Source organism: Poecile atricapillus, chromosome 5 (assembly GCF_030490865.1).
Source record: "Poecile atricapillus isolate bPoeAtr1 chromosome 5, bPoeAtr1.hap1, whole genome shotgun sequence".
Lineage (NCBI taxonomy): Eukaryota > Metazoa > Chordata > Aves > Passeriformes > Paridae > Poecile > Poecile atricapillus.
Genome location: NC_081253.1, coordinates 27,476,570 through 27,504,080, shown reverse-complemented (window position 1 = coordinate 27,504,080; position 27,511 = coordinate 27,476,570). Strand labels below are relative to the sequence as shown.

Genomic DNA, 27,511 nt, shown 5'->3' with positions numbered 1-27,511 from the left:
TTGCAGACAGAGCCAGCAATTGCGGGGCTGGAGCGTGGAGTGCCTGGTGTGTGTCCCTGACCCTGGCAGGCTCAGAAGAGCCTTCCAAAGACAGACCTGCCAGGGAGCAGCAACCACAACTCACAGCTCAGCAGCTGAGCCTCACTTTGCCTCCCACCACCTTCATTGCCCCTGGCTCTAGCGAGCCACACCCACCAGTCAAGCACGACCAGCATTCACCCATCAACAACCAAAAAATTTGGAAGGAGGGGAAAGCCTGCAGAAATCTGCACTTGAACTGCTGCTGTCTCTCCCTCACCCGAATCCTCTCTTTGCCTGAGGTAGGGCTGACTCACCCAGAGCGAGCTCTGCAGTTGGCACGATCCCCACCGCCCGCACCACAGGTTTCCTGCCATCCCAGAGAGATGGGGCTTTCACACGCCTGCACCGTCTATGTGTGAGCAAAAAACAAGGGGGTCTTGGCAGGGAAGCCAGAGCCACTTCTTTCCATCCTTGCTTCTGTGAACTTTCCCAAAGGTTTCAAGGGTGGCCTGCATTTGCGGTTCCCTGTTGGCTTTGTCACACTGCCTGCTCCCCAAGTCTCAGGCTGCCAGTGTCTCTCCCCTGGATGACTTGGCTTGTGTTATTTTGTGTTAAAACCACTATGTTTTTTTAATGGCTATAAATAAGTTAAAACTGCATCTTTAATTAATCACTGCACTTTATACTGTAAGTGGAGATTTTTTGTAATGATTCGTTTATAATTTTAAGATGCCATTTGCTCACTGTCAAATGTATCCAGCTTTTATCCCTCTATGTTTAACAAGTTCAGGATAGAAACAAAATTTCATCAATGAGGAATTTTAATCCATTTAGTCTAGAGCAAATAATTGGTTATTAAGGAAGTGGAAAGATTGAGGGATACTTTACCTTAGCAACAATGAACTTGAGACACCAGTCAGTATGTTCATCTTAAAACATATTAAACTAATCTTAACATGTTTATTTTTCACTGACACAGGTTTGTAATTGGAAATACATATGTCTAGATGACTAAAACATGAAAAACAAATAGGAGCAGCAGCATGTAAAGTATAGAGAAGTAGAAGCATTAATAGAAATATTTCTGCTATAGCAGCTATTGAATGATTTTTTATTTTTTTATGGTTTGGAAGAAGAACCCATATGTTTATAGGATTTTTCCCCCCAATTAAAATATGTGTGTATGAGTGTGTCTTTCTCTAAGTATTATTTAGCTACACACACACACACACACACACAGGGCTCATCTACAAAATTCTCTACCAGTGAAGTGAGAGCTGCTTCTCCTTTGGTTTCTTGTCCTACTTGCAGGCAGAAAGGACACCCAATCCACCACCATCAGCACCTTCACGGCACCTGCAGGTGCAGTTTTCAACACCAGTTTATGCCCTCTGTCACCTCCCATGCCCATGAAGGCCAGCGGAGCCCCAGCCTTGGGCCATCGACCAGCAAAAGACTGCCCAGAGTTCCGAGCAGAGGCAGCAGATCTGCACATGCAATCCCATGGGAAGGGCACAGTTATCCCAGGACCCCTCAGAGGTGAGTGCAGGGACAGCAGCTGTGCATCCCAGTGAGCAGCACTCCACACGTGCTGCTGTGCACAGCCTCAGGTGCCCAGACATTCCCCAAGACACAGAAACATGCTTGGTTTTATTTGGTCTCAGATTAAATATAAGTGGCATGCAGGTGGCTGGGAACCCAAACATGTGCTTATTCCTTCACCTCCCCTTATTTTTTTTCTCAAGAGAGCACACAGATATTTTATATAAGATATAAATAAGCCATAAAAAAGGGAAGAACTATTGTATTGGAACTAGAGAAAAAATAATAAATGCTTTCAAAAATTGCTCTACCTCAATTCCTAGACAAGTTTGACGTGCAGTATACGATTTGTATGCTAGGATTGAATCCAGGCACTTACCACTTTGTTAGCTTAAGAATTTTGAGCAATTTTTTCCATTTATCTGTATTCTCCCCAAAAACATTTCACACATTTCTCAGATACATCAATCCTTCCGGCATTCCTCTACGCACTCAGTAGGATGCCCCGCTATAAATATAATAAAGCCTTTTATTATGTCCATTAACCATGGACATGTGTGCTCCAAAAGTTTCCTGACACGCAGTCATTTGTGGCTTTTTAATTATAAACAGAAAAAAAATCTACCAGCAAAAGAAGACAGCAGACTGGAAGTGGATCTTTATGTGTGTGTTTTGAGTATATTCTCTGACAGGCTGAAGGCACCCCCACCCTCCTTCCAACCCCACCAGAAACAGCCTGTGCAGGCACCTACGTGTGCACAGAAAGCCTCTGACACAACAGGTTAGTCCTGGTGACACACATTCGTCACCTGTGCCAGCTCCAGGGGACTGAGGAAGGTTTTCAAGACCCAGTAACACTGATCAAACCTTTTTTCAAGGGGCAAATATGCCCCCTCCATCTTGCAGACCTTGTTCCACTTGAACTCAGGAGAAAAGAAAAAAGGCCCAGTAAATTACTTGACAAATTAAGTCATATTTATTGAATGCGTTTTATTTCAACAACCAAAAAATTCTAACAGCCTAACAATGCACATAAGTTAAAAATTAATTATCACTTAGTGATAACGAAGATAAAGTTGATTTACATGGAAAAATGAACATTTACAATATGTTAATCCTTATTCACATTGTTGATACCGCAATAAAACACAATTTCTTTTTTTTATTTTTTATTTCACAAAAAAGGCGGAAAATTGTGCTTTGTTAAGAGGCACTACAAGAAAAGTTTCTTTCTCCAAATAGATATTATATGATGGATATTGAATAAATAGACATATATGCATTGTAATTCGCAAAGTTCTGGCAAGACCACAGGCTAAAATGCCCACAGATTCACTTAGAACCACTGCAAAATCGGCAGTGAAATTAAAAATAAAAAGGCAAGACTCAGCATTGAAAAAATACCTAATAAAATTTTTGGTTGAAGTGTAAAAGATACCAAATGTTGATGCCATCATCAGATGAACAACTTACACAGCTTGGCAAAATTCAGTTTCCTTTCAAATGTATGGAGTGATTTTAGCTACAGGATAAGAAGACAGTTTTGAAAGCGTAGCTCTGAGAGAAACATAAAGCAGCAACCATCGAAATTCTGATTAAAGCTGCAGCATACTACAGAACTAAAGGATGAAGAGCAAAAGGGGCATTAAGTAAGCAACCCACCATAATTTTGCAAAGGTATATGAAATTTATGCAGAGATACTCATGTTTCAAACATTAGCTCTGAAAAAATCTCATAAAAACTCCAGAGGTTACTGAGCAGCTAGAATTAGCTTGTATTGCAACGTCTTCTCCCTGTATATTGTCTGTTCTGAGTAAATATCTACACGTAGAGGTTTGTTTTTCGTTTTTAACTCCTACCTTTTATACCTTTCAAATATATAAATAGTATTAACAGTTATATTACATTGCCTGGTGTAGTAAACAGAAAGTAACTTTCAAAGTGATATTGCATGAGGTCTTTGTCAAGATTACATGAAAAGCCCATGTGAAAAAAAGGAAGAAAAAAGCCAGAAGCCTTGTTGGTTATGGCTGCAGTTTACAGGCGTCTGAAATCGATCCAGCTGCAAGGTGAGGTCTTTGTCTCGGAAAGCATTGCACGGAAGTGAAAAGTAAATGCTACTTGGCGTCTCTCTCGACAGGGTGCCTCAGAGCGGGTGGATGCTATGGCAGACTGCAGCTCTGTGCTCAGGCCATCCAAGAGTCAGTCGGGCTCGGCTCTGTGTACCGTGGCTGCCCCCGGGTGCTGCGGAGCGCCGGGGCCCGCAGGGAGCGGGGCTGCGGCTGCGAGCGCTGCGCTGGCACGGAGCGCGGGACACGGGGAAAGCACAACGGGAACACGGGGAGGCTGCGAGGAGGGCGAGCGGGGAGTCGGCAACGCAAACCCTCGGGCTGTCAGCAATCTACCTGGACGGGATTCTCGGGATCGTGGCATTTTGTGTCGCAATGTAACTTTACACGTGTGAGTGTGTGGGTGTGTTTGTGTGTGGGTGTGTGTTTCGCTTCAGTATAAGGAAAAAACAACAACAAGAAGGAAGCTTATAAATTTCAAGATCTGAAACAGAGAACAGGTAAATAAAATCCACGCTAAAATGTGGTTGATAGTATGAATTCCATACATCAAATCTCAACACGTTTATCTTTTTTCTCTTTCTATAAAGACCTTGTTAATGGAAAAGTCTTTTATGCACTGCATTTCAGTTTTAGTCATTCTGAATCCCATGAAAAATCATCTGTTCACTACGGAAAGGACTATCTGGAGTGGAACATGCTGTATCCTTTTAAGTGTGCATTGTGTTCAAAGTACTTTTAACTTAACTTACTTGTTTTCTCTTTAAGGTGCCCTGATTTCTTTTTCCGTTTCCTCTCTTTTTCTCCTCTTTTTTTGGCAGTGTTGATTTACGTCTTTAAATACCTCAAAAATTACCCATCAAGTTGCCAGATAGGAAGCCATATAATAATGAAAAAAAAAAAAAAATCAGGGATAAACATAGAAAATAAATAGGAATTCAAAAATAGTCACCACACCCTGAGAGCAGGCGGCAGTTTATCAAAAAGCCAAAGCAACTCATTGTGAAGTGGTTTTAATACATAAACAAGTCTCATCTTTAAAGAACTCATTTCACAGTCTATACTTTCAGGTTGTAAAGTTCCGTCCCATGCAATTTAATATATATATATTTTATGTAAATATATATATACACACACAAAGTTGTAAATTTCCCTTCACTGATTTCATAGGACTTTTTCTTCCCATTTACTTGCTAGCTGTCCCTTTCATAAGTGCAAGATTGATGAAGGCATAATCCTATGTGACTACAACGATTGCTTCAGTCAGATGTAGGAAGTGTAACACTCGAATGTCTGTGTCAAGGCGATGTCTGATTGGGCAATGCTGAATTCATTCGGTTTGCACATGGATCATGCGCAACGGAAACAAACAAACAAAAAGTAAAATGAGGAAAAAAAATCAAAAATAAAAACCAGAAAATCCTTGGATCAATGTATTGCTTTCTGCACTCCTATCTCACATTATCTCTGGTCGATGTCTGCTGGAGCCGCCTTGCTTTTGTCGGGATTCTCTTCCTCAGCCTCTACTTTGTACATTTCCTCTGAGCCTTCCTCACTGTCGTTCTCCTCCGACTCCGTCAGCAGCTCCTCATCCTTGTACTCTGCCACGTCAACCACTGTTCCCAAGTGCTCTTTTAGCTTCCCGTGGTGCTTTACGTGGTAACGCTGGTTCTGGAAGAATTTGATGATGGTGTGTTTGGGGAGATCCAGCTGAGCAGAGAGGGTGTGGATGGCTTCCTGATCAGGGTAGAGACCCACGTCGTGAATAAAGCTTTGAAGGATACCCAGAGCTTCCAAGGAGATCTTGGTACGGGATCTTGGCTTTTTGGCACAACTGTCCTCAGCAGGTGGAGGAGGAGCCTCTTCTCTGGGTGGGGAATTCTCCTTGGCAGGCTGGGACTGCTGTCTGTGCAGCACCTATAAGATCAAACAGACACACACTTCACATGCTGACCCCCTCAGTGCTTGACATAAGGGCACTTGTACAGGTCTGTACACAGGACCTACTTTGTTTTGGTCAAGAAAAACACAATTAATAGGCATTTTTCCAGTGCCCTTCTCACCTGTAAGACAGCTATACCTGTCTGTACAACTAAAGACTGAAAGGAGGAAGTGATATAAAAGGAAAACAATATAAAATAAACGTAAAGCCACAAAATAAGTAAGAAATACAAAATGTAAGTAACAAAAAGAAATATAAAATAGCCAAAATAAAAATTAAGTCAAAAGGTATTATAGTCTCATTGTCATGATGACTGGCTAGTTATCCCGTCTCAGAAAAGTCCCATCTCCTGCTTTGCTCCTCCTCTCCCCATCCTTATTTCCTCTCATCTTTTCAGGCTAGACACTTTGACCATTTCTTCAAGATTTCAAGTACCACCAAAGGGCTAGGCACATGTGGGATTGTCAGGTGCTACTTTATGAATAATGATTTTGCATTAAAATCCATCACAGCTACTTTATATAAGAAAAAAAAAAGTAGAAGTGCAGAGACTTGTTAGGATTTCCCTTCTCTCAAGAGAGACAGCATAGTCAATGCTGTTGCTTCACATAGGTGGCTTTAATGTGTCTCCTGAACAGACTTCTCTGTATCACATCTGTAGTAATTTCACTAGTTGAGGAGCTCTGAGTTCAAATAATTATAGCCCTCCATTCTGAGACACCCTCTGGGCAAACACACTTTGCAGTCTTGTAACAGATTTTCACCCACAGTATCTCCTTTTTGGCAAGTTTAAAGAAAGCATATGTAGCTCTTAATCTTCCTAACAGCCACTTAAAATGACTAAGAAAGGGCCTCGTGTAGCCCTTATTCCAGGGGAAAAAATACCTGCTCTGAATTGTTCAAAACACAGAGGAGCTCCATATGCTTTCTTTAAAACCAAATCTATACAAGAGAGATTAACAGAAAAAATCCCCTACAGGACTGAGCTGTATTTGCCCAGAGGTTTCTTCAGATGCAGGGAAATAATTATTAGAGCTTGACACTCAAAGCTAACAAAATCAATATGGATAACTATTTTCTCCCACAAGTAAGAGGGAATTCTGGCTCTTTAACCAAGAAGAAAATGTCTTTGTTGCAAACAGTAACATCCAGAGAATCAACCCTACATTAAAGCTCTCTAACAAAAAAACCCCAAAAACACAAAGATAAATAGTGGAAATCTTCTGAGAACTTTCACTGAATTTCACACGCATACCGAGCCCCCAGTAAAATGCTACACCAGTCAAGTTATTACCGCAAGAGGGAAGTCCGCTGTGGAATATCAGCCTGTTATGCAAATAAATGAAAAGGCTCTGTGCCGAAGAGCCCTTTATTCATCTCCTTCCTCAAACGTTCCTGCCATAACAGTTTGTAACATCAGCGATCTCCAGTCGCAGCTTTAGGGAAGCAGGTCGCAGTCCCCGGGCACTGCCCATGGCAGCGTGGCCGAGGGGCCGAGCCGGCCGGGGATGCTGTGACAGGCCAGGGATGCTGTGACAGGCCAGGTCCCTGCTCCCCGGGGGCTGCAGCTCCCCGGCCACACAGGCAGGAGCCGGCACCACGTCCCGGAGCAGCGGGGCTGAGCCAGGGCTGGCAGTGCAGGGACACAGCTGCACATCCTGCTGCTGGCAGCGCTGCCCGCTGTCCCCACGGGCACAGCCGTGCCAGGACAGCGGCAGGAGCAGCCCAGCAAGGAGCAGCTCTGCACGGACAGCCGAGAGCAGGTGCCAGCACAGGACTCGCCACCCTGCGGGCGAGAGCTGAGGCTGGGCAGAAGCGCCACAAACTTGTTTCGCTGCCAATATGTACGTTTTCCTCCCAAGCACAGAAATACTGAGGGTGCCACAGAAATGGCTAACCAAGGAGCGGGGGAAAAGGGGGAGCTCAAATGGAAATGACAGATACTCTGGTTTATGTTTTATTACATCTCTTGCAATAAAAGAGCATAATGTTCCAATGAATGGAATCGCTCAGCTGCTCTTTGAGGAGTTCTGTTTTGTCCATGGATTGCTTTCAAAGAGAAGGGCTGACGTTTCCAAATAGAGGGTTACAGATGAGGGTGGGATCCGTACCTACGTCAGCAGGGAGCACTGAAAGCAGCAGAGCCCAGGATTGCAGGCTCCCAAGCCCCATAAATTTGTCACACAGACCCTACCTAATCTCCTCTGTTGTGGCTTCTGGTCCTGTCCCCTGACAAAGTAAGGCCCAGAGCAGCCAAAATCAAAAGGATTTAACACCACAAATAAACTGCCAGGGAACTTACAGACAGCGTCACACAAAAGCTGCAAGCAGCATTGCTAATCAGAAGCTGGATTCAAGTAGCATCTAACAGAGATAGAAACACATCCAGAAAGGGTGCGAATTACTCAGTTCATTCTTGTTGGCGTTGGAAAGGGGCTTTTTTTTCCCTTTTCAGTTGACAAATAGCATGAGAAATGATCCAGCTTGAAAAATGTTACAAGACTTCCAATCAAATATAATGATGAAAAAAAAATCCAACAGTACGGGATTCAGCAGCAGTAAAATGTTTAATTTGAAGGAGATGAAGAGATGCCTACAGCATCTATAAAGCAATCAACCAAAGAGAAGGCTGAGTGCGGGAGGGAAGAATAATTTCAATTAACCCTTCCTTTTCCAGAGTGACCTCTCCACCTTCTCCAGAAGAGAAAATGCAAAACCTGGGGATTATCAGTGTAAAATGCTAGAAAAATGTTGTATTTTATTTTATCTCCTGTTATCCTAGGTAATGGAAAAAAAAACCTAAACCTGCTCTTCTAACAGACAAATCTCATTGTTTCATTAACTTCTGGGGGTTTTTTCTGGATTGCCAGTGAGATTAAAAAAGGATTTCAGCCACATTGTATTTTTCAGCAACAGAACTTTAGCCATATAGAGAGAGATGGATAAATGCACAGAATGTCCTTCAGATCTGGGCTGTGGTCAGTTTTGCAATTCCTTCTGACAAGGCAGGGTATTTAGCACAAAAGAGAACACTTTTCTATGCAAACCAGATCAAATGCTGAGCATATGGTACAATATGAAATCTAAATTACCTTTATGTTAAATATTTGCTTTAAACTACACTTGATTGACGAGCATGCTGGCCAATTTGAGTGATTGGCTTACTTCATGTCTGGCTCTGCATGCTACAGCCTCAGAGGAAATGGACCATTATTGGAGTTCCAGATTTTCAGATCTTGGGTCATTATTAGGCTCCTACATCTGCAGGTAAAATTTCCAGCAGCTTCACACACTGCTGTGCACACCCCACCATATCACTTTGGGTTTTGGGTCAGTGCTGCTCTGCCTCTGCACTGCCAAGAAGGAAACATCATTGATCTTCCGTGTACAGGGTGCATTTCCCAGCACAAGTGAACCCTCCGTGGTGGCTGGACCTACCACAAAGCACCAAGCACCATGATGGGCTTCTGAGAAAAGGGATAACAACAATGGCCATGCTCAGCTCTCCTTTTCCCAGGAAAGCTGGTGCTGGGCTCAGAAGGGTGCACTTTGTGGCATGCTCCACGCCCCCCTTCCCACTCCCATTTCCGTCCCCCATGCCCTTCCCCACTGCTCCCCAGCCACAGGTGGGGCAGCCTCCTCCTTCTCCTCCACAAGCCAGCACCATCTGGAGTTGACTTCCCTTCCTTTTCCTGACTTCCTATCTACTTTCAAATCAAATGTGAAGATACAGATTTCGTTCCATGCCCAGAGGACTTACTCTTTTCATTCCTTCAAGAGATTTAATTTTTAAACTCTATAGGCATGGCTGCCTTTCAACATTTGAGAGCAGAGCATCTCTGGAAGATGCTGCTTCATGAAGGTTCATTCAGGTAGACTTTCTCCTCACAGACAAACTTAGCTTTTTGAAACAAGTTCACCAGCCTTGGTAGAACGCTTGTAAGAAAATGACTGTGATGGAAGTTGACTTTAAATGATAAAGTGACTGGTCTTAGATCACACTGCACTGAAATATGATTTGAAGGCTGCAATGAAAAGCAGCTGGAAGCCATGTGTAAAATATAATAGTACATGCCTACAGGGAAGGAAGTGAGATATTGAATGATTAAATTTAGGAGAGTATATAATGTACTGTATCATTACGGGGGTGATCAGGATTATTTGTAATAAGCTAAGGGTTTGTGGTCCATCTAAAATCCAAAGAATTATTGGGGGAAGGGACTGTTGCACTGTTTTACACACATCCACTCCCCATGTCTCCATGTGCTCCCACAGAAGAAACCTGACTTTGGCATTCCCACAGAAAAGAGGTGAGCAAACTCAAACTGAAAGATGAATGTCATGTAACTGCAGTCTGTGCCTGTACTGTATTTAACTTTGGCTGGATTCACTATGCCACTGATGTTTGTTTCCATTTCCACCCACTTTCTAGCTAGAGCTACACACGTGACGGTGAGTGGCTGAGGGAGCCAAGCAGGATGCTCGAGCAGGGAACACACACACACCCGGCCACCACCAGCAGTGACGCACCAGCTGACAGCACTGGCTCGGTGACAGGTCACCCTCCATTGCCTGGACAGCCTCTGCAGCACGCTGGAATCAGGAACTGCATTTCTATGTGAAAACCCCAAGCTCTTTTTTTTCCTAGTGTGGTTCTGCCCTTCCTTTTGCAGAGAGGATCGGTCATTTGAGCTCCCTTCCGCTGGGATTTGCTGAGATGATGAGGTGCCCCTTGCCAAGAGAAGCACCAAAAAATGTTACATTCTTGAAAGACTGTGCATTTGCAACAGAGACTGCCCTTGCTGAACAGACACCACCTGCCTCTGTGCGCAGACAGCGTGAGCACTGACAGGTACCTTGATGACATGTGGTAGTCAGTAGCAATTTTGATAACCTGAACCCACAAGGAGTAGAGTTGAATGGATTGGCCTTCTCTTTGCCAGAGGAGGTTTAGATTGGGTATTAGTGAGAGGGTTGTAGAGCATTGGAACAAGCTACCCAGGGAAGTGGTGGAGTCACCATCCCTAGAGGTACTTAAAATATGTGTAGATGTGGGTGGAACTTAGTGAGACATGGTTTAGTGGTGGACGTGGCATTGGTGGGTTAATGGTTAGACTCAATAATCTTAAGTTTATTCTGTTACAGATACAGATTATTTGTTCTTTCCAGAACATATAATTCTACCAATCTATTCTCAGTGGTGGGAAGGGGTCTCACCCTTCTGTTTTTCTTCACCTTTACATTGTTCCCATAGTAACACTGTATCACATCAAGGACTTCCACGCCAAAGACAGCAAGATTTTAGCCTGCTTAAGGACCCCAAAATTAAGCTAGAGAGAAGAGACACATACTACAAAACATAGGTCCAGAATCTTCATTTCGTACACCAGTCATCTATTACTGCCCTTCAAGCAAGCATTCACGGCTCATCAGTAGGAGATGCCACCAGTGTGACCCTATGCAAAAACAATTCACCACACTCCTCCTGTCAGCAAGCCACTGGAAAAGCTCCTTCCCCATGGCCAGCTGAACTCAAAGGCAGGATGGAAGACAGGCCTAAACAAGGTCTTCAGCTGCGTTTCATTGAGCAACACCTCACCTCTGTAAGCTGAGAGCCCCCAGGCAGTGTCCAGATATCCTGGTAAGTTTACTGAAGAGACAAACTCCCTTTTGTTACAAAAAAAAAACTTATACCAAGAAGGAGACACTGTCGCTCTTACCAGAGTTTACAGGACTAATCTGCAGGAGATTATCTATTCAAATGAACAGCCTTACACTCCCTAGCCCCGGTCTCTCTTCACATATAGAAATATGCAAGAAGAGGAGAGGCAGCAGCTGCCATAACCAAGCCTCCCCCCTGACAGCCTCCCAGGCCGGGGCTCGCAGGGCTAAGAACATTAATTACACACAATCACTGTGCCAAGACTCTTTACAGGTTTCTAGGAATGTCTGTACAAGAAACTGTAGCAGAAGTTACAATTTGCACCTGTGTTCATTTCTTTCCTATTAAAAATGTGGGTCTTAAGTCTACTCTTTTTTCTTCCCTGCAAAAATACATTCATTTGGGTAAACACTGCAGCACTAGTCGCAGCACCAAAGGAAGTATTTTCTTTGGGCTCGTTCTCAGAGTGATTTCACACCTTGACACCATAAAGCTGTGTTAAAGACTGTGGTTTAGTTTCCTTGCTTTTCTTGGATTATACAGTATCCTAAGGTCAAAACTCAGGGAAATCCAAAACTGTTATTAAAAAAGAAAAAGTATCTATGAAGTGATGACAAATTGCAGACTACAGGTGTTAGATTACATTTTGACTCCAGGCAGGTTTAATATACTTTAGTTTCCTTTTACAATTGCCCTTAGCAGGTACTGTTATCGGTAAGGGATTTAAAAAAATATATGGTACTCAATAAAAGAAGACCGTGTCAAAAGAAATCAATATGAGCGTGCAAAATGGTAGGAAGTCTGACATGGATAAATATGTTCACTTTCATCTAACTTCAGTCTGAGCTTCTTTTAATTTTGTAGCTCAAATGCTGGCCACACATCCTGTGCATTTTCCAATGCAGCTCAGTAATTTCTGCACGAGAGTAAACACCCTTGTTAGAGATAATTAAAATACTTGTCTGTGATATGATGTACCCCATCTCATGAACACCAGACTAAACCAGCCAACAAGAACTGGTGGCTACACCGCCTGGTAAGCCAGCAGCTCTGGGTACCATTCATTTTGTCTGCAAAGCAGTCCCACACTAAAAAAACCCCAAATATTCAGGCCTTTCCTATCACCCTTCACCTGCTCCTGACCACCAGTGCAGCCAGAATATCAGATCAGACAAACCCTGTGTCCTAAGTCTATCAGCTCTGAGGTACAATTCACACTCTGAGCTACAGAAAACGGGACTTAGAGAGGACTCTTGAGGAGAGGAATGAATTCCACAGAGAACCCGAAGTCAAAGGCAAGTTTGGTTTCCAGGCTGGAATGTAAGCTGGTTGAAGTGATTCATTTCGACATCTTTGGAGCACACTCGCCACATGCTTCCCTTTGCTTTATGGCGGCTGCCTTGCTCAAGGGCAGGAAATAGGCAGGGATTTGAAAGCATGGCAAGACACTGAACACCCAGCCTCTGAAACAGCAGCCCCATCCTGCAATTCTCCAGGACCAAACTATCAAAAATGGTCAAAAAGGTGACAAAAAAGACAACAGGAATTAAAAAAAGAAGGAAAAATCCACAAAATTTTCAGTTGTACATTGCTTTTGGCATCCCACACAGTGATAAGTATAAGCAAAACATAATTAATCTTGACTTGAAGGCAGGGGGAAGGTGTCTCTCCCCCTCTCCAGCACACACTGCTCCCATTAATGCTAACAGGAGCTTACCATGCATCAAAGAGCAAATCCACCACAAAACATTTTTAAGCGCTATCATCACTGGAGATAAAATATAAATTACAGCCTGATTACACAGCACTGCTAAGAGGCCACATGTGCAGCGTAGCTTGCAATGACAACTTCAGATGACCAGATAACTTTGGGACAGGTCTAAGAGGTTACTGTAAAACATCTGCAGAGAGGAATCTTTCCTTGTCTTTGCTTTCCTTTCAAGAAGCTGTGGCACTGCTGTCTGCACAGTTGTTTGAAGAATGTTTACAAATCAGCTTGACAAAGAGAAAAAAAACTTCTGCCACCACTTGACCACAATCATGATCTTATTCTTCAGTAATGCGTGGTTTATTTCCCTTTCCTGATCTCTGTTAATAGACAGCACGTGCCTACACAATAGCCACTATTTTGTCTGTATAATGTTAAAAAAATAAATCAGAAAACTCTGACAATGCAGAACAGTGTCCCGGTGTTTCCTGGGGTAACTGTTCTCCCTCGAATGCTAACTCAACTCTTCCCACAAAAGCACAGAGGCACAACTTTCATTGCTGTGCAAGTGCTTGAGAACTGGCTGATTTTATGGGGCAGCATAAATGAGCTCATGCTGATGAACATTCATGTATTAGCTCTGAATTTCCCATCCTGGGCTGGTTCAAGCCAGATCCTTAAGTTCACTGAAGAGTAGCTGCAACCAGCACGGGGTACCTCTTCCTCTAATACCTGGCTGCAGCCTGGGAGAGCTGCCAGCAGCTCCTGCCCAGCCCTCAGGTGGTGGCAGCACGTACCTCCCACGCCCATCCACAGCCGGCCGGATCCATTCCGGCTGCTGCTGGCACAAACCAGGGCACTGGTGACAAAGCGGCCGATGCGGCCAGGAAGCGTTGCACAACCTCGCTGCAGACTCTCTCCTGAAGGCATCGGTGATGGATGGCTCCATTGTCTGGGGATGGGGCACAGCCAGCACAACTGGCACAGGGGCCAGTTTGCTGCACCCCTGGCAGGCAGGCGGGACTCTGCTGGCCTTGGAGAAGCCACGCGAGTCTCTCCTGCCCGTAACCTGTGGTGGCAAGGCAGCCTCACCCACAGGGGGAAAAGCAACAGCCTCAGAAACACTGCCCTTCTTCATGGTGATGCTGAGTAGAGACCTCAAGTGGGACTTTTAACACCTGTGTGGCACCTTGAGGGCTACAAACCTTCCAGTTAACACTCACCTTCTCCAAAACAAGACCATGAGCTTTGTGGGCCTCTGACTTGCCTCTTCTGTATTTTCTCTCACAGCTCCAGCAAGGCTCTCTGGGGTGCTGTGGTGTGCAGAGCTTGGCTTAGCACTTTCCACATAGACCCTGAGCTTGGTTTTGGCTGAAGGGAGGGTCTGCCAAAGATTTCAAGTCAGTTCTGCATTTCCCCATTCCAAGCCTGATAATCCTAATGAGGAGCTGGCAGAATGCCACAAGAACTAAGGAGGCAGCAAAAGGGTCTTTGGTTTGGTTTTCTGCAGACAAAACACTTTGGGTGTCCTCTATGCTTTCTTGTTGAAATAGCACTACACATATTCTCCTTTTCTTTTGAAAATCAGAAGAGTATTTGTGGGCAGTGTGAGCAAGATCTTCCCTGACAAGCCCCAACCTAGAGCCATGCTTAAGGTCAAGCTCTTAAACCCCTAACTATGGTGGCATGAATGGCGCCACTATAATCATGTTGTTTTCCAGTTACTCAGACCAGGAGAAGGCACTGCATTATTTCAGGAAGGTTATGTTTGGATTAGACACTGGATTCTGGTGGGGGGGTAATTATTTGTCCCATCAAACTGTTTTAGGTCCTTACAGATGGCTATTTGGGGTTTCAAGAATACCCAACTGTACTGCTAATTTTTACAATGGGAGCAGTTAGAAGTCAGGAGAACCTGACTGTTATGGTTAGTGAAAATAGCAGATTTGTGCTGATAAAACACTACTCAGCATGTTTTTTGGCTTTTGAGATGTAACCACCAATGCACTTAATAACAGGACTTGTGCAAACTATACTGTGTGAATCAAACACATAAAAGTATAAATATTCCTTTTTTTAGAAAGCAAGTCTTAAAAAGTGCATTATAATCAACTACCATGGTAAAAGCAAAATATCCAGTATTACCACACACGCAACTGGCATAATGTGCTTTATTATACCCTTAGCTTGAAACTGGGTAAATAAAAATCTAATGGCCAAAGTACAGTCTCCTGCACAGATTAGGTCACTGAAGACAGGATGCCTCAGAGAATTAGATCTGAAATCCTTAGTCCTCGTGATTAAGCTCTAGAAAAGGTGAGCATGTGGGAAGACAGAGGGAGCTACCCTGGCATCTCATTCCCATGCTGAGCTCCATATCTCACTATCTGACCTGTTTTACAGACCCTGGATGCCGGTAGAAAATGACTTTGTGGAAAGTCAACAGCTTGTGCAATTTATATTCAGTTTTTTCGTTCATTTTTAATAAAACAGTTTAATTTAAGGCCAGAGGGGCAGTATTAGGACAAAGCAGAAGATGACATTGTTATGGCCCTGGGATCCATCCAGCTTTGCTGCTGGCTGCTGTGGGGAACTCCATGGACTGCTCTGTCCACGGCTGGCTACACAGACGTAACCACAGGGGTAAAGCTCACACAAGCCTGCAGCTACTGTAGGTCTATGTGCAAGGAGCCCCAGCTTTTGCTAGAAATGCAGAACACCATTCTTTGCTTCAATAAGGTTGGGATTGTGTGGCATTTTTCAGTCAAAAATCTTCTGGTCAAAAATGTTGACTGAGTGACATCAAAGTATTGACTAAGTCTACTTTGCCAAACTGCTTGCCTGGGGCAGCAGAGGGGTGAATAATCTGACAAAGTTCAAGCAGTTGTTAAGGCATTTTTTCATGAAACAGCATATTCTGGTTGCTTTTATTCAGAAAAACTTTTGCTCTTCAAATTCCTCCTATTTCCCTTCAAAGCATTATGTTGCTTGTTGCTCTAAACTGCCACAAACTTTTTTTTTTTTTACTTGAACTGAAAATAATAATTTAGAAAGGACCGACATATTTTTTTCTTTCAGCATTTCAGAAATGTCAGCAACCTCTTTAACTCAGCTCACGCAGTTCTATAGCTCTAGGCTGTACCACCCAAGAAAGAGCAGCTCACAGCCATCTATCTACCCACCTACCTCCTTCACCACCGTATTTACTAAGGGTTGTACTGATGGGAGCTCTGCAAAATGTGATGCAGTTTATAAAAGGAGATGGATGTGACTCTTTTCTATCTCAAAATCCAATAAAGCTTATGATTTTTATTGCATATGGGAGTCCTTTTGTCAATGTAACACTGATTAGCAGCTTGGCCAGTAAGTCTGATAAAACCAGAAAATACTTCCAAATATATTCTGGCCAGAGACACCTGGGAGCAAAGCGTGAGTATTGCAGCTGATGGCCCCGGGGTCACACATGTAAATTTGGATTCCTTCACTGGTTTTGTCCTGTCTGGCAATGGTTTTGTTCCATTCTCTCCAGAAATAACTATTCCAAACCTCTCTTATCCTTTAATCTTCCTGAAAAGGGGGCATCATCTCAAAACTCTTCCCCCTCACCTTTCCAACCTGCATGAATGAAGACAAAAGATTTACAGTCTGCTTTGGGCAGGGGTCCAGACTAGACTTTAATGGATCCCAAACATAGCAATGCAGCATTCTTACTCCTCATCTCATTTAAACAAGGGAACACCAGAAATAACATTACTCCAAGTCAGCAGTGCTTCCCTGGTGCTAATCAGGCCATTAAAAAGGCATAAGCAGTTTGTTTGACACAGAGGGACAAAGAGAACCACAGAAATTAATCAAAACCAGGGAAAAATTAGAGATTAAAAGTAATAATACTCCTTCTAGCAAACCACAGCCTGAGTGTATGATAAGTGGCTAAAAAACACAATCACTGCAAATCTAAAGACAAAAAAGTGTCTCCTGACTGTGTGAAATGTAAATTAAACTTGCTCTGATACAGCAGCATTTACTTTACATGGCAGTCACTCGCTGCTGTCAGGAAATCCAGACCCCTGTGCTTCAAACTAGAGCTGCCACAGCTGACCCTCCCTGATCTCTCCTGTGGAAAACACACACGCTCAGAGTCAACAGTTGGAGGGAAAGGAAGAAAAACCCAAATGCGGCAGACTTGCTAGAAGAGATTTCCATGGAGGTTTCCTCCCCAAATAAGCAGATGGTTTCCAGTTAGTCAGGGTCAGGGACTGCCCGTGTGGTTTCCTGCCTGCTTGCCTTTGTAGCTTATCTGGGCCTCATCAAGATATACAGTCCGAAAAAATTAGAATGGCTAAGTACAGGAATTAGGGAAACTAAATACAAATGAGCTCTGGTCTGCACTTGTGCAGAGGAGCAGGGGAATCTGTGCCCACGGGTGCTGACCCCTCTGCCGGGGCAGCCACTGCACTGATGTGCACAGCTGGGCTGCAGCACTGCACATCTGCAGGGGCCAGGCCAGGTCTCGTTAGTGCCGCAGTGCCTCTCCATCCAAAACACCCTCGGCAACAGCCCAGCTGCTTTGAAAATACCCCTGACGTCAGTTTACAGCCCTGCCTGCTTTAACCGTGGTGCCGGTGCCCGGCGGCAGCCCAGCCCCATGGCCTATTCCCAGCCCAGCCCCATGGCCTATTCCCAGCCCAGCCCCATGGCCTATTCCCAGCCCCATGGCCTATTCCCAGCCCAGCCCCATGGCCTATTCCCAGCCCAGCCCCATGGCCTATTCCCAGCCCCATGGCCTATTCCCAGCCCAGCCCCATGGCCTATTCCCAGCCCAGCCCCATGGCCTATTCCCAGCCCCATGGCCTATTCCCAGCCCAGCCCCATGGCCTATTCCCAGCCCCATGGCCTATTCCCAGCCCCATGGCCTATTCCCAGCCCAGCCCCATGGCCTATTCCCAGCCCAGCCCCATGGCCTATTCCCAGCCCCATGGCCTATTCCCAGCCCAGCCCCATGGCCTATTCCCAGCCCAGCCCCATGGCCTATTCCCAGCCCCATGGCCTATTCCCAGCCCAGCCCCATGGCCTATTCCCAGCCCCATGGCCTATTCCCAGCCCCATGGCCTATTCCCAGCCCAGCTCCATGGCCTATTCCCAGCCCCATGGCCTATTCCCAGCCCCACTGGCAGCCCAGTGCATGGCTATAAGATTTGCAAAGCTCCAGGCACATGCTGGCTCTTGTAATGCTGTGCATGGGAGCAAAGCAGAACTCCACCAGGAATGTATGCACAAGCTGCCATATGGAAAGGGCATTCTCAAATTAAACCCTGAAACCCAGATGAGATCTGAGCGAAGGACAGTTTCACTTAAAGGAAATGTCTGAGGTCAACCAGCAATTAACTGAAAGGTTCTGATTGAATACGCTATTGACTGCGCTCACATCAGACAGCTTCCTGTTTATTATACCTTATGGGCTGTCTAGGTGCCAAGACATTAAGCTGTCAATAATCTATTAATACTAAACAGCTCCTCCCTCCTTACTCCCCCCTTGCAAATCCTCTTAGGCTAAGAAACTGCACTAAAAAGATGGAAATTTTTGAAGTGAGATGGAAATGAGCTTTTTAGGGTATTTCTTTGCTTGGTTCCAGCTGAAAGTACAGCAACATTCATAAACAATATAACACGCAGTCTATAACTACATGGAAAAAATTGTGTTAAAAAAAATCAGCCATGATTGAGACCATATCCTGAAATCTGGCTTTCTTTTCCAAGCCATCTTTAAACAGTCTAAGTTAAATTTAATTAACAATTTACAACAAGGAGAGAGAAGTTATTTAAAGACAGGCCTACAGGTCCTTAACATTCAGTGTCTGGGAAACAGTTGTATATAAAAAAAAGTTTTAATGAATTTAATAGAGAAAAGCACTTTAATTAAATGCTGTCAAAGAGGATTGTATTAATGACTGCACACAAAGGAATTTAAAGCAAGCCAAGTATATTTAGCAAATAGGAAGTAGGCTTTCAGAGGCTGCAACTATTTATGTTTCTGCCATTGCAATGCATCTAGGAGATCGTGTTGCCAATTGAAAGCAGTTATGTTATTAGATATGATTTTATTTATTATGGATTATTAAAATTTCAAATGCTGCAGGGAATACATTTATTTCACTTCTCAAATGAAAGAACAAAGATATTTCCTCCTTGTTCAGTAAGAGGAAAATTAGGAGAGGAAATAAATAATAAATAATAATAATAACTTAGCACTTAACTAGTAAAGTGCTGTCCAGACAGATCTTTTTATGGGGCTTGTTGAGTCCTGAAATTTTAGTGTGTCTCTTTCTTTCTGTTACAACTGGATGAAGTCACAGCTGATACCACAGCTTCCCTCAACACAGTACAGAAAGAGGAGACAGCTCTTACTTCCTGTGAGTACAAGGGACTTCTGTGATACCCTGCATGGTTCAACTCTAAGAACTATCAAAACCCCAACAAAAGGAATCCTGGCTGCCAAGCTTTTGCCAGCAAGACTCAGAATACCAAGGTTTTCCAGACCTAACCATGAGACAGCCACATATCGCTCATAAAAAACCAGAACAATTCTGGCTCTGCATTAAGACTTTGCGCACTATGTGCTCACTTTCCTCAACATCTGCATGATAGGACTTGTAGCAGAAAGGAAGGGGCTCTTCACAACTCTCTCTGCCCTCGTGCCTTGCATTCAAGTGTGGCACATCAAATAGGCATGGCCTAATAAGTGCAAAATGTAGAGCTTCGAAACATAAATCTGAGGGAAAAGCAACTAGAAAATACAAGGGTGCCAACAATATTTTGGATTATAATGGCACAATGTGTAAAACTAAATTTAGCCTCAACTGGAAATAGAGGAATGTTTTTTTAACACAAATTTAATGAGATGGCTGGGTCTGTAATATCCAGGATGTGTTCTGTGATTTACCACATCCTTTTTGCCATATGTAATGGTAAGAGGTTAATAATGATTTTAGATGATTCAAACTTCCAAATGTTCCACCAGAGGCACCTTATACATGCTTGTATTCCTTTGTTTCTGAACACCAAACCCTTTTTAAGTTAGGCACCACAATGGGAGTTAGTCCCAAATTACTGGTTTCTAAATGTAGTTATTTGTAGTTAAGATTTTCATCTTCTCATTTGCAACATGAAGAACTGAGTAGAACTGAGAGAGAAATCATTGGAAAGGAGGCACAAGGGGATACCAACTTCCTTTCACAATGTGAGTAGCATCATAAATAGTGAAGTTTAATTTTCTAAATACATTATCTGATTTTTGTTTAAGACTTTAATAAAAGTCATGTGTGATGTGTGTAGCCTTTGTTGTTCCACAGCTAGGGATCTTGCAAACAGCTTCGCTTTGTCTGTGCCAAGATATTTTGGAATATTCTTTGAAACACTGTAAGCATAGATGACTGTGAGAAAAAATATGTGCTACTGTACTTCTGGATACTTGATGCGTGAGAATAGTGCATGCACACAAAAACACTTCTCCTTTCAATCTGCAATTCCTGTAAAAGTCCATATAAACATGGAACAATGTACACAATATACTGACCCTGGGGGGAAAAAACCGTATCTCTGCACACATTACAGTCTCTGGGTATTTTAAGCCATTCAGGGGACAAAAAAAAACAAACCAAAAAACCAAAAAGCAAACAAAAAAAAACCCCAAAACAAACAAACAAACAAAAAAGTAAAAGGATGCAGCAAAGAATTTCCAAAAAAAGACTGGCCCCGGGCAAGGAGACTGACCATCCATGTCCTGCTCTGTCACAGCCTAACTCCCAGCACTGCCCAGAAGCTGCACCATTTCCCTGGAGGATGCTGTCCAACATGGAAGGAAGAGTAGCTCCTTGCTCTTTGAGGGTCAAGCAGTGCAAAGTGCTCCGGTAGCACTACTCTCAATGGTTTCCCTCCCCATGTACTTTTTGTAATTGCCTATCTGCAGAAAAAGACCAGCTGCAATGATCCAGGGCTCTAACTTTATCCTAAGATTTCTGTTGAGAGCCTGAGAATAAAATGTTGCACACAGCCAATAGCCTATAAACATTTACACATCTCTGAAGCCTGAAGTGTGGGGGACATAGAGTAATTATGGAGCATTAAAATTAAAACTAAATTAAAAAGAGCAATATTTTTAACTGCAAAACTTTTCAAATGTAAATGGAACAGAGGCTCATCAAGTGCCTTATCAGCCTTCAAGGTTTGCCTGCTGCTGGCAAGCTTCAAAGGTTATGTGAATTTCAAGAGCTTTATTTAGTGATCTTGCTCTCTATGTTTGCTCATCCTCAACCTACTATGGCTCCTTACAACACTAGCAGCTTATCATTTACAACGGGGCCAGGACTGTAGGAAATGAGGGCTAAATCTGGTCAAATTGTGTGTGAAAGGCAAAAGGGTGAGACAACAGGGGCCAGAGCTACAGTGATGTCATTTGCTAAAACAACAACTTGTCAGAGCAACACCAACACAAACCACCACCCTGCTGCTTCCTGCCAAGTCTCAGCAGCGCTAAATCTGCACATTCAGATTTTAAGGGAAATTTCTGCCTGGAGCATTTTGCCATGGGAGCCAGGGCAGCCCAAGCAGAGCTGCTCTGGGGCAGCCTCACAGAAAATGTAGCCTCAGAGTCATCTGTATTGCAAGATGCTGCTGAAGAAAAGCACTAGTCATATTCTCAGGGCTCCTTCACGTAAGAGTCCCACCTCATTCTTGCCCTGTCCTCAGTTGATCCTGGACCAAATGAAAGCTGTCTGGGAACAGGTGTCACTGAAGTGGTCTCATGGTTTCAGATTCTGTACAAATGTGAAAAGGATGTACTATTCTGACAAGACTGAACTTGCCACCACAGAAAAACGTGAAACTTTGCAGTTTACTTGATCTCCCATTTCTAGGGTTAAATGGAACAGTACTAAACCTAAACTGATTTCAGAACAGAGGCAGTTTGGCTTTAATTGCAAGTACACTCCCCACCATCATTCAAGGGGAATAGCAGGCCTAACGTTAATAAAAATCAGCAGCATTTTCAGCCACATTAGATACCCACACTAAACAGAAACAGCTGAAATGGCACAGTAGGCAGGTTTGGCTGTAGCAGTCACAGCTCAGCGCCTTCCCCTGCAATTGTGGTAACTATCAATCACAAGCAGATCTACTGGATACTTCAGAGTCAAATACAAGGGGATTGTTGTATTTGTGCCCCTTTGTCAAACTCGTGCAAGGCTCCTGAACTACTGTAACCCATCAGAAAAATGGTATGCACCAAAAGGATGGAGAAGCAGAGCATGCAGCCACAGCTGGTACTTCAAAATGCACCATCTCTGGCTTTGGGGCACAGGTACTGGAGAAACGTGAGAAAGCAGCTCAGAAGTGGAAAATCCCTGAGTTGTTTTTTTTTTTTTTTGCATGTACCACATGCTTTAAAGACAGTTCCCTTACCCCGACCCAAAAGCAGTCACACACACAATAGAGATAAATGCAGTGTGAGTGGCATTTGCAATAAATATTGCTTTCAGCTTTAACACTGCATAGAAATGGAAGTTACATAGTTTGAGACTTTTTTCTGTGTTTTTTTAATAGTTTAGACTGAAAGGAGACACTGAAATTGACTGTTGTCTAATTTTGGTAGGACAGGTATCTAAGAAAGACAGATATTCTCCACTCACAAAATTCACAGACCTCGTTCTGACACACATTTCCCTCTGTAGCTCTAAATCAAAGAAAAACAATAATCCAAGTGCAACCCTCCCAAACCAAAGCTCTGATCATTTTGAGTGTACTGAATAACCTACAAGTTTCTCTTAAAGTCCATCTGGATTTGCTGAGTACAAGTTGTGTCACCAGTCTCGACCACCCCTGTCTGAGCAGGCATCACATCCAGCCATGGATTAAAGAACTGGGGAGTCAAAAAGCGGTGGGTATCAATCTATGGTCTGTCTTTTGGGTGCAGAGAAATAATCAAAAAGCAAAACTCTCATGGTGCAGCCATTAAGAATGAATCACAGGGCACAGCATCTCCACAAAAAATTTGTCTCAAAACAGTAAGGACCAGACTCAGAGCTAGTGGTTTGGGAAAGTAATTTTTGTCCAAGTCTCACAGACAACTCAGTCCTAATTTCTAGTATGCAAAATCCCCTGGTGTAACTCAAACACAGCAAAACCTCACTGTGCATATCATCCTATAGATCATTAAGCACACCATGCTCCCCTATGGAATAACACAGCTTTGCTTCACTCATCACCTATGATTGCCTAAGTATTATTAATTAATATTATTTTTTAAGAAATTTTAAGTCTCACTGGTTTTTCCATCTGTGTGCTATGCATTATGTGACCCATGAACTCCAAGGCATTATTTAGAAAACAGCTATTTCATTAGGAAGCACTACTGTGATGTTCATCCCCCTCTTTATTACTTCTAGAAAGAGAATATAAAATTAGTTTCATTGGGCTGCCATCGCCACTTGCCTTGACCCATTTTTACGAGGGCTCCATGTTCTGCTCTTTTGCATTTCATTGTCATTTCTAAAATACTTGTTCCCTTCTATCCCTCACAAAATTATAAAATTAGTATTTTATTTACTTCTCTGGTATGCCATTTTCTGCATATTGAAAGAGATCACAACGTTTGCAGTGAACATACAATACAGAAGATCTTTCCTAGAGCTTTTTACTATGCCTTCTTTTATTTACTGATGTTCCTCCTTGATTTATGATCTGAACTATTATACATTGTCTAAATCAACATTTAGACAAATCAACTACTGTCATTGTCTAAATCAAAGCTTCTGAGAAATAAGAGGGTGGAGGGATGTTGTTTTTAAAAAGTGACAAAAGTAACAGTGTATCAGATAAGTACGTACCTACCAGCTTCAGCAGATCTACCTGTCAACTTCAGAGAAAATGAGAGGCAAGGTTTCCACATTCCCTGAATAGAAGGTACTTTGCTGCAGTGCTGGCTCATTACTCCAGAGAACCGTCTTACCCACCTGGACACTCCAGAGACAACAGCCTGATTCATGGCCTTCCCAATGGAGTCAGGCTTCTCTGCCCCAGCAATTAACAATGAATTAGCACTATATTAAAGTGCCAAGCAAGATGGTTACTCTCTGGAGTGGTCACCTTGGACACAGCAGAGGAATAGTGGGAGAAGGGAGAGAAATTAGATTTACTGTGTCCCAGCATGTCTGTAACAAACACGGAATCCCTGGCTGGCAATGGGAAGCAGCTGTAGGCACTTGTCAGCATTAACACTCCAGAAAGGTCCAGTGCCAGGAAACAGCCAGGGAATGGTGGGATTTAGCAAGGGATGGAAAGTAAGACAGGGAAGGCTCACCTCTGCAGAGCAGAGCGCTGACCACAGAAGCACAAGGACTGCTTGCTGCAAAGGGACTTCTTTGCTCACCATTAAGGGCCAGGCCAGGCCAGACCAAAGGGCCAGACAGGATCCCACTCCTGGTGGTGGTGGTGGAAGAGGTTGGGAACACAGCAAAAATGTAATAATGCTTTCCAGGATATCCTCCAGGAACCTGTGGCTCAGGCACTCTGTAACTCAGAGGTGATGTCCTTATGGTACCCCAGCTAGCAGCAACCTCACTGCTCTTCTTCTTAGCAGCACTTTGCTATTACACCACATTGCATGGAATGGAGGGGGAGCCTCTTAATGGACACCTCAATTTCCTTAAAAACCTAATGAGAGGCTGTGGCAAGCTCAGCCTGCATGCACAGCAACATGTAGATGTAGCATGGATGCTCCATAACCAGTGTGTGAAGGAAAAGCCACACTCTGACACGTCCATATGGTCACACCCAGTGCTGCCAGAGAACACAGCCATGTCACAGAGCTCCACAGGGCTCACATTTTATGACTTTTCAGGACAATAACAAACAAATCAAGTGTGCAGGGAGGAATTTTTTTAACACTCAGCTTCCACTATAGATATTATTCATTTCAGAAACAGCAAAACAATTAAGCAGATTAATATATGGCTGATGGGAAAAAAATCTAATGGAAGAGAGAAAAATAAACATGTTTGTTTTTAAAGCCCTGAACCTAAAGCTAAACAGTGAGGTGCAGGCTAGTAATACCAAAGCACTGAGGGCAAGAACCTCCCACAAAGGCAACAACAATCCCTTGAACACGAAGAACCAGCCTGTGTCCAGCTGATCTCCTACAGCACAACTGCCCCACTGAGCACACCCAGCCTTTTCCAAGACAGAAACCATACCCAGCCTTGGGGTAATGCCCTCCCTGAAGTGTCCCCCAACACTGTAAGCAGCAAGTGAGCTACACAAAACATGTCACAATGATATCTTTGCCATTTCCAAGAAGCCTTACTGAGGAAAAGGCTGCAACATAGCCTGGTCATGCCTCTTGTGACAATAAGCTAAGATATTCTTCCAAGTCTGACAGGGGGACGTCCTCAGCCCTGACAGGTCCATGGTGGCTGGGAGCTCTGGCAGCAGTGAGGGACAGCCTGTTTTCAGGCTCTCCCAGTCTCTCAGCTGAAGGAGCAGGAGACCCAAGCAGCAGACAGAAGTTACCATACACACACCTAAGCCACCAGAGCCAAGAGAAAGATGGGCTGGGCAGAGAGAGAGAACAGAGGTAAGATCCTGCCTGCTTCTATGTTACAGTTCTGCACCTGCTGTTATTCACAGCACTGCTGCTTGTATCTTCTTCAAAGGACTGTCATTTTGCTATCAAGGCTGCAGGTAAGGGCTTGACTTACAGCACACTTCTCACCAGCAAACCTGCAAAACAAAGTAGGTCAGTGACTGCAGCTCTTGGATGTTTCCACCCCCCGCTAAAATGCAGCCAGGCACTGTGGCAGATATTCTGCACCCGCCACTGCTTTGAGGAGGAAATGAGAGTTGCTTTCCCACTTGACACTACAGGGGGAATTTCAGATAGGCAGAATGTAATTACTTGGCCTGGAGTTCAGCCAGGAGCAGGGCCCAAGACCCCTACCCTTATGTAAAGTGTCACAAAATCTCCAGTGACTGCAAGTGTGAGGACCTCAGCTTTACATCTCTGGCTGCTGTCATTGGCTCTTCATGGCTAATTACCTAATAGTGACCCTTGCAGCAAAGCTAAAAAACAAACCTTGCTTTTTAAAACAATTCAAGTCCCAGAGACTGAAAACTACTCAAAAATTACTTGGTGTTGGGTATCTTTTGACAGTAGGGAGCAGGTGGACAGCAGACCTCCTGTGCCCGGCACTGGTAGTGTGTCACTCAGAAACCTACTGGGGTTTTTGGATGGGCAAGCATAGCTTTAAAATGCAGCACCCCCAAAACACAAGTCTACTGTATCAACTGCATACCAGTCTCCAGAGTTTTGTTGTATGTAGTTGCCAGCTGGTCCCATTTATTTTTCTTCATTTTTCATATTTTGACTGTAATAAATAATTAATCCATGGCTTTGTAACTTGCTGACAAATACAAATGCACAGCATTCCAGCACAGCGTTAACGTGTCACTCACAAGAGCCAACCTGCATGATGTAGAAAAGTGATGTGCAGAAGGCTTTGGAAAGTAGGCTAATCATCAAGGTCACTCACAATATCCCAGGGAAACTTTTTCTGTCCCTTACAAGATATTACCACTTGCTGTGGGCATCAGAACTGTGTTAAAATGTTCAAGTCTACAGAGGTCTAGCTGTCTTCCAACATGTTAGCTTGCCCCTTTCTTTACCTGTTTGTAGCTTTCTGCTTCCAAGCTCCCATAAACTTTTTGGGATGTGGAAGATAAAACTTGCTACATTAATTACTTAGAGCACTTTCCCTTCTTTATAGCCCCGAGAAGTTGAACCCCAGGAAACAGGAAACAGGTTTTTTTCTTCCAGGCAAAGACACAAAGGAAAGTAAGGAGGAAGAAGTTAGCAGAAGAGACAAAAGGGACTGAACTAGGCAATAATTAATCTGAGTGAGACCTACATGTTTCAGATGGTCAGGACAACAAGACAGAGAAACCTCTTGCCTTTAGGAAAAGGTGACTAGATAGCTGGCAGCAATGGTAGGAGCACAAGAGCAGCAACAAAGAATAGAGGCTGAATGCCAAGGTTCACAGCAAGAGTAGCAAAGCAGTGCAATCCACCATCAAACAATGGGCAGAGTGAAGGTGGGAAGAGGAACTGCAAGATTATCAGAGAAATGCACAGTACAAACAGCTCCCAGAGTGGTCACATAATCTGGCATCAAGTGAATGGTACCAAGTGCCAGGGGCTGAACTGGAGGGCTGAAGGGAAGGAGGGCTGCTGTGGAAGGTGTCGCCTCAGCTTTTTAGATTGAAGAAATATCTCCTGAGCCTCTCTTGACCATCTGTAGATGTTTGAGTTTGTGACATACATTATTAGTTATTAGGAATACACATTAGGCTGATTTTCTCTTCTGACTGAAGCTGGAACTGCAAAGAAGAGTCTGTAGTATTTTCACTTTGTTTTCCATACACATATTTGCATTTATTTATTTCTCATTCTACTAATACCTGAGACAAGAGTAGAACAAGGGTGTATCAACCAAAAATTCATACTAGTTAGAAATGCATA

At 43.6% G+C, this 27,511-nt stretch overlaps 1 protein-coding gene across 2 annotated transcripts in view; it reads right to left on the bottom strand.

Annotated features, from left to right (window-relative positions):
* Positions 1-2,547: 2,547 nt before the first annotated feature.
* Positions 2,548-27,511, bottom strand: part of SATB2 (SATB homeobox 2) — a 129,898-nt gene continuing 104,934 nt past the window's right edge. For both annotated transcript variants that reach the window (XM_058840383.1, XM_058840382.1), the window contains exon 11: positions 2,548-5,550. In XM_058840383.1, the coding sequence (XP_058696366.1) occupies positions 5,095-5,550 (456 nt within the window). In that variant the 3' untranslated portion in view covers positions 2,548-5,094. The remainder of the gene's footprint in view (positions 5,551-27,511) is intronic.